The sequence below is a fragment of the Macrosteles quadrilineatus genome, unplaced genomic scaffold (assembly GCF_028750875.1).
Source record: "Macrosteles quadrilineatus isolate MER2022 unplaced genomic scaffold, UCM_ALF_1.0 Scaffold_9__3_contigs__length_116548681, whole genome shotgun sequence".
In the NCBI taxonomy this organism is placed as follows: domain Eukaryota; kingdom Metazoa; phylum Arthropoda; class Insecta; order Hemiptera; family Cicadellidae; genus Macrosteles; species Macrosteles quadrilineatus.
In genome coordinates, this window is record NW_026542602.1 from 70,361,516 (window position 1) to 70,381,932 (window position 20,417).

A 20,417-nucleotide genomic window follows, 5' to 3' on the forward strand; every position below is an offset into this window, starting at 1 on the left:
CCGAAAAGCTATATTTTTCCAAGAAATAAGTATAGAGTTCTTTTTGCATTTTGACTGATTGATTGTATACAAATTAATGTAAATAATTACAGTTTAATACACGAAAGGCTAATTTTTCAGCCTGGGTAATCAATATTAGAAAATATTTATAAATTTAAATACTGTAATAATATTTTGTATTATGTACATGTTGAATACCTTGAATAACTGAATACCTTGAATACCTTGAATAACTTACAACTAGTTTACTATGATAAAAATATTAGTTTTTTAAATTTCAAGATATTTTGTAATTTGGTGTATTCATCGATGTTGTTTAGGGAAAAAATCTTGAAAACACCCCGTGACATAACTAAGATTTGATTAAATGGGCACTGAAATAAAACAAAATGTAATACATCTATATTTGCCCTAAATGATGCATATAAAATACATGGTACTATTTATCCTTCTCTATACAATAAACAAAATCAACCCATACTTATAATACAATTAAACATGAAAGTATTTTTCTTTTAAGATAAAAGAAACTAATACAACACTGAAAGAAAGGAATGTAGAGTATAAACTATTGGTGATGGTTTTAATATATGCCTTCAGGCCAACAGTTTCATACTTCAACCAGAAGACCAATTGTACAGTTCTACAGAAAAAAAAAAACATGGAAATATAGACAAATAGCAACGTGGCAAATTTTTGATGTATTCACAAAGATAACCTCTGTTTGATTTTTATCCAACTGAGTTTTACAAATGCGACAGAAGAGTTAATTATAAAACTTTACTTATTTCCTGTGCCAAGTAAATTAGCCTTCCTGTTCTTTGCTAAGTTCTTTCCAACGTAAATTTAAAAATTTCGCATTATGTTGACCAGAATGAGATGCTATAATGATATTATGATTTAGTACAAAAGTGTATTTTGGTTTTTATGTAGTGTTTTTTAATGCGTTGTTGATGAAAACATGTTAAAGTAGAGATATGAAAATTGTTATGTATACTGAAAATGATACGTTTTAACTACTGGAATTGTACTTAAATACGAGTAAATACCCCCACCGCAGAAAGCCTGCAAACTAAAAAAAATATATATTAAATATTAAAATTACAGTTTTTTGGGAAAGATAAAGCGCACAATAACGATTCTATTTGTCTTTAACCCATATAACATGATTTTAAGTGGCAAACATTTATGATTTGAGAGCCGAAAAAGGGAAAACAAATGTTTAGCCTATAAAATCCCCCTTAAAACTCCATTCCCATAATTTGACCATGCAGGTTTAACAATGCTTAGTAAACTTAAAGCCAAAATTAACAAATATTTCAAGGGTAAAAATATTTAGTGTTGGAGCTTCAAAGGTAAATTATATGGGGTGTACAGGTACTTAGAGGGGCAATAAGGTGAAATGACATACCGGTACATAGGAAAAAGCCTTTTTTCGATGTTAGAATTTTTTTTTACCAGCTTCTAGCCAAATACGCTTACGAGTAAACATTAAGTAGACTTTGTATCTTTGCTAAACCAAATCTATCTCTTTAATGCAAGTTTTGCCTTTTTGTGTGGATTATAGAAGGGGTTAACCAGGCAATGTTACAATGTGTAAAGGCAATAGTTTAGTATAAAGTTGTTCTTCATCTGAGTTTAGTTAACGACCTCACCATTGTGGTCAATTAAAAAAAAAAACTAAGATCTGATCATCGTTAGCAACTTTATAAACTTTTCTTCCAGAATTGTTTTGTAATTGGAAATGCAAAAACCTAAACGTGGTTCTTGCACTAAACAAAGAAAAAAACCATGTTATGTAACGGCCAATTCGCGCTAACCCTTTTTTATTTAACTGTTCCTCTTCACACAAGTCTCTGTCCATAAAAACTTCTCTGTGACATAACGAAACGTAACGAATATTGAATTTGTCAGTCTCGTTTCCTCTTTTACATATAAATTAAAAATATCTTTTACATTTCAATAAGTGACCTATACAAATTAAAACCTACAACTGAAAACTATAAAACTTCTTGATCAGTTTAAAACTAATTTTCTCTAAACAATCTACTAAAATATTTACCTTTTAGCGATTTCCGTTGGTAAAAGAAAGTCTACAAGTACAACCTAGCTACCAATAAAATTGCTATAAATAAATCCAAAAACTAGATATAAAAGGTGGGAAAATTAACTTGAAATTTTTAAATACAACACAGTACATCTTTATTGTCTAGGGACGCGTAGTGGAACATTTTTATATTTTTAACTTAATATGCAAGTGTAATAAACCATTTTACATTTGAAGCAATATCAGCAAAATTGGTTTATAGGTCATATACAATTTTATCGTCAAATCAACATTTTCATGGTTTGTTACTTTTCTTGTATTTTACTTTTAAACTAAGAACATTGTAGGATTATTTTGTTTACGTTGTATCAAACCCCATTCTTTAAAATATTAAATTAATAATATATAGTAATAATAGACAATAATATTTTAATAAATAATAATATTTAAATAATTTTAAAATATTAAAAATATTTTGTTAAAAATTGTATTTTTAATATTTGAAAATCGTTTAATATACAGTAGATACAATATATTTTCAGCTGTGAACACCAAAAAAGGGGTTACGTTGGGGATTCCAACAGAGTATTGGAGTTGGCGAGGTAAGCAACCAATTTACAAAACGAACACCTTTTGCCTCTAGAGAGTTACCCAGGGATATCCTTAAGCATGTGAAACAAACAAGTAATACCATAGGGATGTGAATAAAAGTTGGTCACAGAATTTGAGCATTGTTTTGTTTAGAAGGTATCCCACTAAAAGATTTGTATTTATGAATACGTTGCAATAGACAGTTTTTCTAACGAAGCTTATGTTAATCTAAATTTCAAAGAAAGGTTTAACAAATATTACAAATTTTATTCAATATAATTATTTTTTTTTTAATTTAAGTACATATATTTCCGGTATATATATTATATAGCCTATTTATTTACATTAGTGACATTACAATTGTAAGCTAAATACGTTGTATAACACTTAAAACAAAATATATTTACGCTTAGACTGATAAAAAGTAACCTGAGAAAACAAATGAAGAATGTACCGATTAAACCTTAAATTCCTAACCTTCTCATACTTACATTATTTCTTAATTGTATGTAATTAAGCTCAGAAAAGATTTATAATTAGAATGTATAATAATTTAAAGAAAGGTTATGAATTTGTTGTACGTGTAAAGAACATGTACGACATGAACAAGTATTAGGTTAGTCTCATTTCATATATTAAATCTGTACAACAACATAACTGTTGTCTGTTTTATTATACTATTTTATTTACTTTCCGTAAATTATATAGTACGTTTAATGATGAACAAAAAGTTTATTTTAGTACATTTCTATAATTAGTTGTTTATTGAGGCACATGGTTCCTAACTAAAAAAATCTGTTCAAAATACCCCTAAATAAAACTACTCAAGCAAAAAAATCTTATTCAAATGCTATAATATAATACCTCGCTGGCTAGGAATAATGCAACATTCTGCTCATCATTGTAAGTTTTTACTGTCCATCGATTGTAAACTATTTTGAATTCAAACTCTTCCCACATTAGACTGCATTGTTATGTTCTGCGTTAATACAATAGAACACTGTTCCTATTAAAAGTTACACAATTAGGGAGTTTTAACTAACTTTCTTTTATTTTACCACAGGGATTCCTTACTTGTGTGGTAACCGCATTGCAACAGAAACTTTAAACTAAAAAATGTAAAACTAAAGTTGATTAGACTTTTTATAGCAACAATTTTATTTATAAATTTGGGATTGATTTGCAGTATTTAAATACATTAAGCGTATTGAATGTCAATAAAATGTACACCTTCAATAAGTACAAATGAGATATCGTCAAGTTTTGCAAATGGAGTAAATTATTCTTAGGATGATTCACTTTACACAGCTTTATGTAATATGTACCGAAGTATGTGTTTGAAAACGTTTACAAAATTATTTTTTTATGTTATTCATTAATGTACAAAAATGTTATTTACAAAATGCTTACATTATTTTTGTTGTATTTCAATCAGCCATCTGCCAAATTTATCTTTTTCAAAGTTTACACTGATAAAATAAATAAAATAAAATTGAAGCATTAAGAATGTTTATCTCACTATGATCTGCGATTATTAACTTTCAAAATGCAGTTAGAACAGGGTTCTAATTAAGATTACTATAACGGCTACACTCCTATCCAAATCTTGCATAAGACGTCCCTTTGATTGCAACTGAATCAGTCCTACAAACTTAACATGATAAAACAGACAAACACTACCTAATTTTCATAATATGATAAATATAAAGTGAAATAACCGGCTCAAATTACTTATGACAAACACTACTACTTATGACAGTTCATTACCTCCTTGGGGTGTGGGCGCAGGTCCGGGGGAGGTTTTATGCCCACTACATACTCAGGGGGAGGGGGTTGGTCCTCCCTACTCTCCTGCATGGTCAACAACCTTCTATTCTCCAGTTTCCACGAGATGGCTGTGTAGCTCTCGAAAAACGACCCGTCCGTCTCCTGGACCCTGGAAAGAGTATTGGGTTTAGTTGATAGAAATGCAGAACCTCGATAAGAAGTATCGTAGGGAATGATCAAAATATGACGTATAATCAAGTTCAACGACCGCAAGCCGTCTCTTGAACTCTGAAAAGTGTATTAGTATCGTTTGTATAAATATAATAGAGCCTTGATAACAAGTCTCATGGGGATGATAAGAAAAGAGTTGTTATCAAGGTTCCTGATCGTCTCTTGTACCTTGGAAAGTGTATTAGGTTTAGTTTATAAAAATATAGTAGAACCTCGATAGCAAATCTCTTGGAATTATCAAATAAGTTATCAAGGTTAACGATTTGAAAAGTATATTAAATTTAGTTTACCTTGATAACAAGTCACTTATGGAACTATCGAATTAGACCTGTTATCAAGGTTGACCCGTCGTCTCTTGGACCCTGAAAAGTATATAAAGTTATATTGGGTTTATTTTTTATTTTATTTATTTATTTATTTTTTTTTTTATATAAAGTTATATTGGGTTTATTTGATATAAATATAGAAGAACCTCGATAACAAGTCTCATATGAATTATCAAATAAGTTATGTTATCAAGGGCAACGTCTTATCGAGGGTTTCAATAACTCTAATTATAAGGAAAAATTCAACAAATTATAGTAAAACATTTTTGTCAAAATGTCATTTGAAAAGTATTTGATACAACTACCTGTTGATGTCCAAAAACAAAAAAAATCAAAATTTTGAGATTATAACAGTTTTTTATGTTTAAAATGTCTTTATTTGGACAGCCTGAAGGGTATATAAGGTGAGAGTAATATATCAGGATTATTTTACCTAACGATGTAGTTAAGCGAGCATCAGTCATCCTTATACCTCCAGGGTTTATCTTTGTACTTAAACTAAAACATTTCTCTAACGTTTGTTACGTTTGTTTTCTCAATAATTGGGAAAAACCGATATTATATAAACACTTTGGAACAAGGTAGAGAATTGTTTTAAACTGTTTGTTCAAAATTGATTAAGCTTGTGATTATTAGTAATTTGTTATTTTAAGTTTAAATACCATACAAAAAGCGATTACAACAAAAATATATAATACATGTTGAAATTCGATTCCACAAGTATAAGGTTGATATTCTAAATTAGGTATTTCTAAATTAATGCAGGGAAAATTGTTGAAAGTTTCGAAAACCAGGTAAAATTTATGATATAAATTAATAGTTTGTGCTGTTTATTGTGTATGAACAGTATTTAAAGTTTGATTCCAACTCAATCCTATTGCTTGTATCAACTATTTTAAATCTAGCAACAAAAAATTTGAACATATTTAAAAAACAAAAGGGATGCTCATTTCCATCTTCAATCCCTATTAAAAAGGACCACACAATCAACAGTTTGCTGGAACGTTTGTCTCTTAACGACGCCATTTTTGAAATTCCTAAATGTTGTTTTCCGAGGGTCCTCCATGAGCTCTGAGCCCTAATTGCTAGTTAAGCCAGTACGGTCAACACAATGGCGATTATGTCCTCGGCTTACGTTGTGAATTAGTTTTACGAGAAACCTAAACATTCTACAGTCTCAAACCATACAAGTATGAGGAATTATTTGGAAAAATGTATGAGTAAATATGAATATTTATTTACAGTAAAAGTTTAGATACCAACAATTGCGATAAGTTACCTGTAAATACTGTAGGGAGTGAATTTCCTCCCTGATTAGATATTCACTAAACTATTTCCTTAAAAGTGTCAGGATATTTCCCTTGACTTTAGTAAGTTGTAAGGTTCGCTGCTAAAGGGAAGGTAATAAAGTGCGTGTTTTTTTTTAGATTGCTTTTTAAATTTTGTTAATTAGTTAGTATTAAAATTTTAAATTTAACAAATTTTATTTAAAATATACAACCAAACGACAAACAATAACAGAGTATTTATTCTTCATAAAAATAAAACGGGGATTTCAAATTCACAGAATCTTGGAATTTTGTATGTAGAAATAATTCGTACAAAAACGCTTCTAAATACTAAATTACTTGGTTTTAGGCTCTGTAAAATATTTTAAAAAAGGAATTGCAAAATATTATATTTTGGGGGTCGAAAATGGGAAAAACTACTTTTTTACCCTTTAAACCCCCGTTTCCATAAGCCAATCATACTAGTTCGCGAACGCAAACATTAACTAAAACTTTTAAACTGGCATTCTAGTGGTCAGAAACCCATATACACACTTCAGACTGAGCGAATGCCCATTGATTAGTAAGAGTATAAATTAAACGTATTGTAATCAAATATCCATTAAATTCAACGTTCGTTATAAATAACACTATCCGAAAGGTTAACCATGTGTGTGGACACTCGAAGCACATGAATATTGGTGTTATTATCTTAAATGTAAACAATCAAATTAATGTTTCAATAATTAATAATGTTAATTCACGATGAAATTATGATCTTTTATTTAATGAATATATACTCATAAAAACAAACTATTGCAATAATTAATATATTCAAGTACTGAGAAACAAAAGGAGTGGAACAAAAATGTTTAAAACAAGTAGGGAAATTCATTTAAAATCCCTAAATAATTACTATCACCCAAATTATATATCTGTATAGGGTATTCTTGAAATAAAAATTAATGGATGTCTACAGTTTCATTTATATCTGAAGCCCTCATACAGTTAATGTATTCTTTATTGCAGTCTAAATTTAATTAAATGAATAATACTAAATAAAATTGTTCAGGAAGTAAATAAATGCAAGCAAAGACTCTAAATATTTTTGATCCTAAATGATGTACAAATTAATGTGTTAAACTACTCAAAAAATTCATATTCTACTACGTTTTATTAATCCGATTTTAACTATGTAAACCTTTGGTTTCATTATATTGCGAGTAGGAGCTACACACAAAGACAGTGATCACTATTCCATTCACATCGTGGTAGACCTTGTGTCAGAGTGACCAATGATTCTGTGTGACGTAGCCTTTGTGATGACGTCATACATGACACAACGTTTACACAGCTGTTTAACCTTTAAAATCCCTAACGAAAACATTGCGTCATGTAGTCTTTTACATGCTCGTTACAATCTGTGATACAAGATCTTACAAACGAATTTTATTTCATTTGATTATCAAAGAATTATTTTATTCATCTTCAAATCGTTAGAGAATCATTCTGTTCATCATTTTGTTAATTTAAGATAGATTACCTTTTATTTTATTGTGGTTGTGACATATAATGTATTCAACAACAGCCATGATTCTAAATTTATATAAAACCTAAAAGAGATTCCCTAAATATTTGCTCTCGTTTGTACTTTGTAATTTTTAAGGATTTTATAATGTTTTAAAAACGTTAGAAACAAGATAATTTCCCCACCTTCATGTGGAACATGTGGTTAGAATGTAAGGTAAGGTAAGGTGGTTAATGTATTCTATGTTACTTTACATAGTCAATACTTTTCGTTTTATAATCAGCGGCAATTAATTGTAACTCTATTATTGCTTGTTATGATTTACAAACGTGTTCATTAAATCGGATCAAAAGAATATTGGATTGGGATTCGTTTGAAAAGGTTAAATAATGTTTGGACCTGTAATTACTTTGTCCTGACGGTAACGAAACTCATCCCAGGTTAAATCAGTCCAATATAAATTACCTTTTTATCGTTTTAACTTTGATAAGCTCTGCGTAGTAGTTCCTACTTTCTTTTACAGTTTGGAGGTTTATTGAAAAAAAAATGAAATAAAAAAAACCAAAACCAGCCACTCAGATAAATTTAAACACCGGCTCAGTAATGTGATTCCCGACACCACTGGTTAGTCAAAGAAAGCTATACATGATACCTGTGTTTAGTATTAAAAAGGGGGGAAAACTTGTCTAAGGTAGAGCACGCAATTTTGGTTCCTGAGGTTTAGGTTCAAATCTCACAAAATCACCAATAGATTTTATCGAAGTGGTAATTCCTTAAACTTAAAGTCGGGCTTAAAGTTATATGAAACAATTGTTCCATGCCAGAGTCCTAGGACGAAAAACCCGGAGTACAAAGATAATTTTTTAGTAAACTTTAGTATACGATACATTAGTAAGAAACTATTTTATAGCTTTTAATGTAGAAAATTTAGAGTTTGACGTCATTGAGGGGGTTTTTTAGCAGTCAATGTTTGTTTGAAAAGTAGTTATACAAATGTCCAATGGCATTAAAAGTTTATTGCTTATCGTTCAAACATCCAAGCCATTAAAGAAGATCTGTTAGCTTATGTACAGTTATGTAAATAAACAATTTATACAAAACAAGTACATTTTAATCTTACAAACCAGAATAAGGGGAAAACGACCCATTTTACCTCCTGATGCGACACTTTAGCTTGGCAGCTTTTGGAGTTTATCTCAAATACTTAAAGTTCCAACTGATAAGCTTCACTGAAGATGTCAAAAGTTAAAACGTTTTGGGAAACTAACGTTGACAACAATGGAGGTGTTTTTGTTAAGATTGGTTTGTCTGTGATAAAATGAAGTCGCTGGTACCTTTGCAGCTATAAAGTTAAATAATAATGTTGTAAGACAAATATGCTTGCTTGACATTGTTTGTCTTTGTATTCGTAAACCTCATTAAAATTATATTTTGTACGTATTACCAGCGCTGATATAATTTGAGTTTTAACACATACAATTTAAAACATTTTTCTTTGGCGTTTTCTTTTACATTTATTTAAAAGGTTTGGCTTTAACTAATGTATAAAATTATAAAATATTATTATTTTTATAGTAGAGACTTAAAACTGTATTTTTCCTTTGAATAAATTATTATTTTATATGATTTCGTAGCAGTTGAACTAAATTTTAAATCCATTTTCGTAAGCGTATTGAATCTTTAACTATTAAAGCTATTTTGTGTGAAAAATTTAGCTGGCTTACATATAGGCTACTTATAAAAATATAGAACGTTTTTTTAGGATGTACTATGAAAGTAGGATAGTTGACACCTGAAGGATTATCCTAACGGACAGATGTTCTAAAACTATTTTTAAATGTTTTTACTTTCGTCAATTGTTGACATATAAAAGAAAATACATCTATGCAGCATATACTTGATAAATACAGTAGTACCTCAGAATCTCAGTAGGTTCATTTTGCTTTTGGCTTCAGTGAGAACAGGAATAACGGAATGAACCGGATATTGCTATTGGCCAATGTCCGGAATTTCCGGTCACCCCTTTTTCTTCTTCTACTTTTCCTACTTCTATTTTTTTATTGCAGTAACCAATCAATAAAACTCTTCCTCTTATGGTCTCCTAAGTCCTAGGTCCCCGTTAAATATACTTAATGGTCAATATTGTTGGTTGACAACTTCATTTATGTGTAACTATTTACTCGTATTACTTTGGATAATATTCTGGAAACGACTGCATACTAAGATAAAATTTGTTTACATTTTTTACATTATGAGCCACCACTTCAATTTGCATAATTTACATATCATTCTACTATGACCAACATACTAAAATTTAGTAGTGTTTTAAGGTACGAATCATATTACCACATTATACATTTAGCAACATTATTAAAGTACAGTTTAAACATTTAATGACATTTTCAGTCACTCCATAGCATAATAGTTTATAACCTCTATATACCTGCACCAGAGGCATGTCACAAACTGAAACAACATTGTGGGTTCCGTTGACAGTAGATAATAACATCATTACGTCATGAGGTTTACCTACACTAGGTCTACATACTGCAAACGTCTCTCATGTGCACTCCTCGTATAGTGGATTACAGCTTAGTTAAAATATTATCTAATATATAAAATTCTCGTGTCACAGTGTTTGTCTGCAAACTCCTCCGGAACGACTTCACCGATCGTTATGAAATTTGGTGTGTAAATTCTGTAGGTATGCGAATCGGACTTAAACTATTTCCCGTTTCGAAATTCTTAAAAGGGCTCCGCCCCAGTGGCTCTGGAGTTTCCCATGTATAGTGATATCCGTGGATAAGTAAAGTTATGTTTGGTTTTCCTGCTTTAAATTAAGTTTTAAGTTAATAAATGTAGAATAAATAAAGAGTTAAAATTGTATCAACTTTCTTTCTTTCTTTAGTATTAGTTTATTTACAATCAATTATTTCCATGGAAACCAAAAATAAAAACCAGCTGTCTCAGCACACTCCCACATCATTAGTTAGTTGTTCTGGGCCCCTTTTTTCTTTCCGGAATTCACGTCAGAGACTTCAATGGGATACAACAAGTTAATAGGTCTGGTGATGTATTTCCCAGATCCTAACTTTAATTTGGCACTTCTTACGTTTCCATCAGCACTGACGTTAAGGACTTCTATTTTCCCAAGTCACCATGTCCCTCTGGGTAATGTGTCGTGAACATGAACTACATCACCAACTTGTGGATGTTGGGTTGACAGAATTCTCCCTTGTTTGATATTATGTTGAGTTCTCTCCCTTAAACTCAACAGATAGTCTTTCTTCCAAATCTTCCAAAAGCTATTTAAGTTGTTGGTTCCCTTTTTCCACATCTTTAATAAGTCCGATTCAGTCACTTTAGAAATAAACTCCATGTCGTTTTCTTGACATTCATTCAAACTATTTACAAAACCATTTTTTCCATGGAAGTTAAGGAAGTGGCCAGGAGTTATAATCAAGTCAGTCAAACTTTGATCTAAGGAAGATACATAAACTAGTGGTCTTGAGTTGACAACAGCTTCTATTTCAATCATCACAGTGTCGAGTTGTGATTTAGTCAGAGTAACTGAACCAATACTCTTTCTTAAACATCTCTTTATCAAAGATATCAACCTCTCGTACATTCCTCCCATCCAAGGTGCAAACTCTGGGATGTAAGTAAATTCGATGTGGTTTTCACTTACATAAGACAGTAATTCTGGTGTATCGAGATGTTCAACAAACATATCATTCAAGAACGAGGAAGCCTTCTTAAACTGAGTAGCGTTGTCCAAGTAAATCTTCTTCGGAGTACCTCTTCTTCCCACAAACCTCCTGAGAGATAGTAAGAATTCTTCTGACGACAAGTTATTGGTGATCTCTAAATGAACAGCTCTCGTGACTAAACAGGTGAATATGCAACCGTAAACTTTTGAAACTTCAACTCTAGAAGCTTGAAAGGATTTAATGTAGAGAGGGCCAAAGTAGTCAAGTCCTGTAAATTGGAAAGGTATACTTTCAGTCACCCGTTCTGTTGGAAGCGAGGGTATTTGGGGCAGCTTGTATGGTCCACCTTCGTATTTTAAACATTTCAAACATTTTCGCAAAACTCTGTTGACTTCAGCTCTGCCATGGATTATCCAAAAGGATTTCCGGAGTTCCGAGAGAGTTTGTTGCACTCCCATGTGAAAAATCTTACAGTGACACTCTTCTATGAGCAGTTGAGTAAATAAATCGTTCTTTGGTAGAAGTATAGGGAACTTGCAATATTCTTCAAGGTCTGCATTTGAGATCCTACCCTTACATCTGATAAGTCCATTCATATCAACGAATAGGCCAAGTTGATTCTGCAATCTATCATACCTACCATCTCTTATATTACTTAGTGTTTCACTAAAACAAGTGTTTTGAACATGTTTGATCCACGATAAACGAGCATCTTTGAGTTCTTCAGATGTAGGAATAACATGATTTGCTTGTTTATTCCGTCTGCATCCACTTATAAACCTTTTACAAAAAACTGTTGTCAAAATTAGTTTCGAAAGTAATGAAAACCTTTGTATATCTATGCCAAAAGGACTACTAGTTTCACTCACGTCTTCGGTCTTTGTAGTCAAGGTGACGACGTTTTCTTCAATAGTTTCAACCATATCGTCTTCAGTTAATGGCTTGTTAAAGTCAGAAGACCAATCCGGCCACAAGTCTTGACTACAAGACAGCCATTGTGGACCTGACCACCATTCATTGCAGTGTTTCAGATTATCCACCGTTTTACCTCGAGTCGCCATATCAGCTGGATTTTCGTCAGTAGGAACGTATCTAAATTGCGTCTCGGTGTTGGTTTTGATCTCCATTACTCTTCTCTCCACAAACTTAGGAAGCAGCTTTGTTGTGCTAATCCAACGTAACACGCATTGTGAATCAGTCCACAGTATCTTATTTACAACAGGAAATTTTAAGGATTCTTCCACAAAACGTAATGCTCTTGTTCCAATCAACACTCCTAAAAGTTCGAGTCTTGGAAGGGTAATTTTCGGCTTTGACTTTGGAGTTAAATGGCTTTTACAAAACATGAGAGTCACTTTGACAGTCTCCTTACTAATTAATTTGATATACACAGCACACGAATATACATCCTTTGATGCATCCGTAAAACAATGGAGCTCTACATGATCTGCTCGTAATCCTGCGAATCGAGGAATAGAAACTTCAGTTACTTTAATAATATCTTCACATATAATATTCCATTCCCTACATTTAGGCTCATCTAGTAATTCGTCCCAATCCAAATTGTCTTCCCACAACTGTTTGAGAAAGATTTTAGCCTTCAGTGTTACAGGGGATAATAACCCTAAGGGATCAAAAACGGATGATATAGTACTTAAAACTTGTCTTTTTGAAATAGGTTTGTTTCTGTCATTGTTAACAGGTTTTATGTGAAGATTGTCAAGATTGGTGTTCCATCTTAATCCAAGAACATTAACATCAGTAGGATTCTCAGTTGTAGTTTTTCCCATTGGTATTTGTGTCATTAGTGTCTTTGAGTTTGAAGACCAACATCTAAGGTTCATGTTAAAATCAGAGAACAAACTAGAAGCAGTTATAAATAGTGTTGTGGCCTCTTGATCTGTGTCACATCCGGTAACCACATTATCAACATAAAATGAAGACTTCAACCTTTCATTAAGATTATCAAGTTCACAATTTGACAAATGATGAAAAACAGTAGCACTGAGTAAAAATGGACTGGATATGATTCCAAACGGAACCCTACAAAATCGATACTCCTCAATATTATCCTTAGTAGGTGCTGACAAAGGATCTTTGAGCCACAGAAATCTAGTTACATCTCTATCTGGAGTTTGAAGATTTATTTGAAGGAATGCTTTCTCAATATCAGCAATAATTCCAATAGCATTCATTCTAAAACGTAAAAGTAAACTACATAGGTTTTCCAAAATTACAGGTCCACGGTAAAGACAATCATTAAGACTATTGTTGCCTTTTCTGGTTTTGGCTGACGCGTCATACACTATCCTAAGTTTAGTTGAGGTTTTCGACTCAGTGATAATAGGGTGATGAGGTATATAGTGAAGGACTCCATCGTTTCTGTCTGAAAAACTCACTCGTTCGATTATACCGTCTTTCAATTGGGTTTGAATTACCGAGTCGTATTCACATAGAAGATTATGTTTGTCTGAAAGTCTATCTGTTAAAGATTTCAAACGACCGAGAGAAAGATTGTAGTTTGTGGGTAAATTTGGAGGATAATCTTTCCAAGGCCAGGAAACTGAATAACGACCATTCTCAAATTTAACAGTCTCATTAAATTTAATCAATGCGATGTCATCATCTTTCACATGTGGGTCATCCTTAATACCAATAGTCTCTAATTGCCACAAGTTTTTGATGTCGTCACCTTCACAAATATTGATATCTGGCTTTAAAGTTTGTGGTGACCTAGGAAATAAGTTGTTGGGTTTTACTAGAGTAAGAAAAGATGACTCGTACATCAGAGGGAAATGATCATTGTTATCGTTATGCCTACCAGTTACGATCCAACCAAATTTGCTATTCACTAAGAATAAGCCTGGTGAAATTTCTATCTTCTGACCCTGAATGATATCAAAATAATAATCGTTCCCTATTAATAGATCAATATTTTGTGAAGTAAACTGGCCGTCTGCTAACTTTAATTTGGGATAGGAGGAAGCAATTGTATTTAAGTTGATATTGGTACTAGAAACTACCTTCCCAGTGATATGTGGAACAATGTTTACTATAATATCCATACATTTGTCATCGTTCAGCAGTATTCGAACATCTGTTACTTGAGTCTCAACAGTTTTAGATTCACGGTTGCCGAACGTAAATAAAGACAATGATTGACAATATTTACTATTCAAACTCAGTTTAGAAGCCAAACCTTTGGACACATAAGACCTCTGACTACCACTATCAAAAAGAACACCACAACGCGTTTCTTGTTTAGTATCAGCATTACGCAAAGTAATAGTTGCAGTTTGAAGAATAACACTCTCCGACATAGAAATTAAAGCAGACTCTTCGGTATTTATAGGTACCTTGCTCGGGTTGAAGTTACTTGCAGGCAAAGCTTTGGCATGATTAGTTGATCGGGTGTCTACTTTGATGGTGTTTCTAGAAATTTGGTCTGTAGGAAACTGTTTGGTACATAAGCTTCTATTGTGATTATTCTGCTGTTTACAGTAAACACACCTTTTATGTGATTTACAAAATTTCACAGTGTGTCCCTTACTTAAACATACGTAGCACCTACCTTGAATTGCTTTCTTACGTGCCTCAGCAGATTGATATTTTGTACATTGGTCATTCCAATGTGTTCCTTCACAAAAAATACAATTTAATTTATCGTTTCCCACGAGTGAGTGGGTAGTTGTCAACCTCTTAGTGTCCGCCTGTGGATTGGGAACAGTAACAAAACTATTAGAGTAAGATGAAGTGCTAGGTGTTGAGGTCGTCAGTTGCTCTGCTTTCTCCCGAATCGAAATTAAGTTATTTACAAATTTGCACAAAGTTTTAACATCCAATTCCCCAGAAATATTCATTTCTTCAACTTTCAAAACAATTTCATAGGGCAGCTTACTGAAAATTTGAGAAACAAAGTAGTAAGAAGTAACGTCTTCACCTAAGGCTTGAAGACAACGCATATGTTTCTCAATGTTGTCAAATCCTCGCCTTAGTGTTACCGTGTCACTGGACTTGATAGGTGGCATATCCCTCAAGGCACAGTAATGAGAATTCACTATTACCTGTTTCTTAGCAAATCTGTCTTTCAACAAGGTAATAGCAATATCATAGTTTAGATCTGTAATGGGGAGTCCAGCGATGCAACGTTTAGCGTCACCTTTTAATTGTGCAATCAAATAGTTAAATTTGTCAACGTTACTGAGTGTGGGGTGGCTATGAATGGCAGACTCAAAACTATCCCAAAACTCCTGCCACCGTAGCATGTCCCCTTGGAAGGTTGGTAATACCAACTTTGGTAGTTGAACATACTGGTGCTGTATAGTTGGTATTGGCTGAACGGTAGACGTATCAGGCACTGTTGCCTGTGACTTATTAGTTTGAGAAATATCTAGTCTTACCTAAGCTGTGCAAGCACCTCCTCACAGTCCATCATAGTATTTATGAAGTCGTCCTCTATGGTGGGTCCTTCAGTTTGCCCATCTTCAGTAATAGGCTCGGTGTCCAAACGTTTTTGAATTTCTTCCACTCTCTTTACAAAGCTTGTCAAAGTCCGTAGTCGTGTTTGAAGTTGTAGTTCTGTTAAGTCTGTAGTCTCCAAGAATGCATTTGTATCAGTAGTATAAGTCTTCAGTCGTAGTAAGGCAGATTTCAATCGAAGGTCCCATCTTGAAGTCATTCTTAGTTATTTGGGAAAGTGAAGTTCAAAGTTGGAAGTTGTAAAAATTTTGAGTAAAGAAGTTAAGTTTAGAAAGTTGTAAAAAGTTAAAGCAGGAAACCACGCTCTGCTACCATATAGTGATATCCGTGGATAAGTAAAGTTATGTTTGGTTTTCCTGCTTTAAATTAAGTTTTAAGTTAATAAATGTAGAATAAATAAAGAGTTAAAATTTTATCAACTTTCTTTCTTTCTTTAGTATTAGTTTATTTACAATCAATTATTTCCATGGAAACCAAAAATAAAAACCAGCTGTCTCAGCACACCATGTTAACCTTATGAGAAATGGAATTAATGAATCTTAACAGCTGTTTCAATTAAGCAAGTTGGTTCTGTTCTATGATGTTCAATAGCATTAAAGTTACAAGGATTACCAACAGGGTGCAGCACTATTATTTCTTTTACATTTATGACAACAGCTAATTTGCAACCAAAAGGTGAGTGAGCGTAGCGAACGAACTTCAACCTGGAGGCGAGTTAGCGTAGCAAACGAGCTAACCTGAAGGCAAGTGAGCGCAGCGAACGAGCTCCAACCTAAAGGTGAGTGAGCGTAGCGAACGAGCTCCAACCCAAAGGTGAGTGAGCGTAGCGAACGAACTTCAACCAGGACGTGATTGAGCGATGCGAACGAGATCATCTTGAAAATTAAACGTAACGGTACTTTCTTTCCATCGGTCTGTCTTAGGGGAAACCTATAACTTAGGCGATACGAAGTTCGCCGGGTCAGCTAGTTTTCTTTATAAATGTGGATATGCATGTTTTCTACTTTTATTTCTTCCAAAGTTGTTCTGCTGTGTAACCTTTTCTGGCTCTCGATTTTTCGTCTCGTCTTTTTAGCGATTTCTTCTATAGTTTTAGCTTGAAATCCGTTAGGCTGCAATATCTTCTTTATGGTATTTAATTCCTTTCTCCTACTGGCTGAAAAAATCCACTAAATGAAGCTAGTAGGAGAAAGAAATAAACGCCATATTTAATCAAGTAAAATAATGTAACTTTTAAATGAAGCAAAATTATGTTAGTCGTAAATATATTGATTTCATATAATCCAAGGGTAAGTTTAAAGGGTTTCACACACAGACTACGATAAATAAAAATAATGCTTTAAATTTCCAAATCAAAATAACCCCTTCGCAAAATAAATGGTTTATTGGATATTATCGGTTATACAAATAATTGAATATGACATAGTCAGCTTTTATAAGCCGACAACAACATGACAAGTGTTTTGTGTAGCGTTGTTGTTCATAAACAATAAGGCTTGTAAGTCTTTTGCATACCAAGCTTGTCGGATTACATTAAAACGCACTGTGATAAAACAAAACAGTATAATAACATCTGGCATAGTCGTTAATGTAACAGGCATCAAAACTATGTTAGTAATGATTTTCCGTTCAAATTAAACTGCCACCAGTGAACCAATGACAATATAATGAATTCACAATTATCTCTTGCATTTTAAACTAACTGCTGTCACGGCTCATAAAAGACTAACTTTTTAGAAAGAGTTCGTAAAATACATTTACTGCAATTTATTTCAAAATCATTATGGCTTTGTATTTATAAATATTCAATATAAGATATGAGTTGAGTTTCTACGTTGCTAATACATATTTCATCTTTTACGCCTAAAGTGTCTATTTTTTACACTAGCTTAAATTTTAAAACCAGATGCAAAGTAGATGTTTGAACAAAAACACACCAAAAATACACTTCCAGCTTGGTTATGAACCATATTTTCATTACACTGTAATATAATGTGAGAAATTAAGTCACAAAACTATGTTTTCGTCGTGTAGTTTTATTGTTTTATAAGAACAGTTATTACCTTTATTTGGAAGTAACCCGTATTTCTTCGCCACCAGGTCAGTAAAACATATTCAAATTCGTTCAATTTATCTGAGTATCCATAAAGGGTGAGCTTTAATATTATTATAGTGAAAGGGGGTTTCAGGTGCTTAAGAAATTAGGTATTTAAACAAACGAAACGCATGGTATTACTAAACTTATTCACTATGATATCAAATAGCTACATGTATGAGTCGTTTATTATTATGATACAAAAAACTCTAGTAAACGTTTATACCTTTATCCAAAATGTATTAATTTCATTTTAAATATTTTTTTTTCACTGATGTAAAAAATGAAAAAAAAATTATTTTTCATTCAAATTTTTAGAAAAAAGGGTTGATCGACCGTTATCTAGGCTACTCATCGTTAATTCTCAAATCACCCAATCAGTAGTTTTTAATAACATTTAATTGACCACTCTAGTCTCTAACAATGCCTTGTAACTCAAGAGGCGTTGACGAACTGATAATTGTATTGCGTTTCCCCAGTTAACCGCGACGACTAAATAAAGTAGTTAACTGTTTAAACTAATAATTAATCAGTTCTGATTATATTTATAACACATGTATAACAGATCTGTTCAGAACATATTTAGTGAAAATAATTCATCTACCAAAATCAAACATAAGGAAATAAGTTTTTATGAAAGGTAGATTTTACTTTCATGATCATTGTATTGTGAGAATAGGAACGTATGTAATAAATCTTACTAAGGATATAATTTGATATCTATTACAATAATTTAAATAAACACGTTTTATAATCGTTCTAATGTCATAGAGATGTATTCATAGCCATAAGGTTAGCTTTTCAACATCATGAAATAATTGTTTCAATTCCACCCTAAAAGTTTTATAAAGCGGAAAACCTGAATGAATTGTTGATTTTAATGAGTTTACTTTTCAAGCACCCATCATAAAGAAGTTTTATAAACTCACAGTTTTCATATTTGAAAATACTCGCTTTTGTGGTTTAATACAGTTTTAATGCCATTACATTAGGCAATGTAAAATTCCATGGGTGGTAGGGTGGTAATCAATAGTGTTAGTGTGAAATAACTTTTACATAAAGGAAAATTTGTTGTTACATCGCTACAACGTACCTACACAAAAGTTTGAAAAGTTCAAACTTGTAAGCCTTTGTTCAGAATATCACTATAAACTTCAGTTTCTAAGATAAGCTTCATAAAAGCCGACAAATAATTCAGCATGGTAACCAGTGTAAGTTTAAAACAAGTTTCGTACATATACTTACTGTTAGAATGTTCTGAAGTGTAGTTTGCTAGCTTTTGTGTGAGTTTGTAACAACAAAATAATTATATTTAGAATTCATTGAGCTTATTTTTTACAATTTCGGGCAGGAAACAATTATAAAGTAACAAAATAATCTCCTTCTTGATAAATATGTTGCTGCTTGACCTAGTAAATATATTGAGCATAAAATTTTAGTAATTCACTCATCAGTCATTATGGTTTATATCAAGATATTTGAATAGTAAAAAGTTTTTCATTATTCTTTTTAGCGTAAAATAAGGTTATAAACCCTATTAAAACATTTTTTTGCTGCAAACCTTTTACTTTCAAATATCTTGATCTAAACCATAATGACTGAGGAGTGAATTACTTAAATTATATGCTCAACATATTTAGTAGTTCAAGCAGAAACATACTTACAAAGAAGTAGATTATTTTGTTTCTTTATAATTGTTTCCTGTGCAATATGGTAAAACTTAAGCTGTTTTCCAAATATAATTATTTGAGTGTTTCAAACTCATACAAAAGCTTGCGCAACATAGGTTACTTCAAACATTCTTACAGTAAGTATATGTACAGTACGTAACTGGTTTTAAACTTATACTTGCTACGACGCTGAATTATCTGTCGGCTTTCATGAAGCTTATCTTAGAAACTGAAGTTTATGCTGAACAAAGGCTTACAAGTTTGAACTTTTCAAACTTTTGTGTAGGTAAGTTTTAGCGATGTAACAACAAATTTTCCTTAAGTAATAAAGGCTCGTACCTTAAATTTTCTACTCGTGTCGTTAACACTATTCACGCGAGTTGCGTACACTACTTTACCTATGACGGTGTTTTAATTAATAAAAATCACTACTCATAACTTCCAAGAGAGATGTTTTTGTTTATAACCTCTAATTGCCACTGACATTGATGCAACGAAAAATCGTATAAAATACTTATTGCACAAATCAACAATTTAATTGGCCTGAACAGCTGATTTGTTGAATTATTTTGCTTCTCCTCTCTCAATCCTTGAACCTCATTGGTCCGTTACCCGTGTTGTAATAAGTAAACCTATGCTGTTATGAAAGTAAACAATGCTGTTATGAGATATTTTTCAATTTTAAGAAACTTTACTGAAACGGCT

At 32.1% G+C, this 20,417-nt stretch overlaps 1 protein-coding gene across 1 annotated transcript in view; it reads right to left on the minus strand.

Annotated features, from left to right (window-relative positions):
- The window catches only part of LOC129003559 (BAI1-associated protein 3-like), a 223,564-nt gene that overhangs the window by 72,518 nt on the left and 130,629 nt on the right, over positions 1 to 20,417 (minus strand). Inside the window, exon 5 of the mRNA XM_054431856.1 lies at positions 4,406 to 4,574. Coding sequence (XP_054287831.1) covers positions 4,406 to 4,574 — 169 coding nt within the window. The remainder of the gene's footprint in view (positions 1 to 4,405; positions 4,575 to 20,417) is intronic.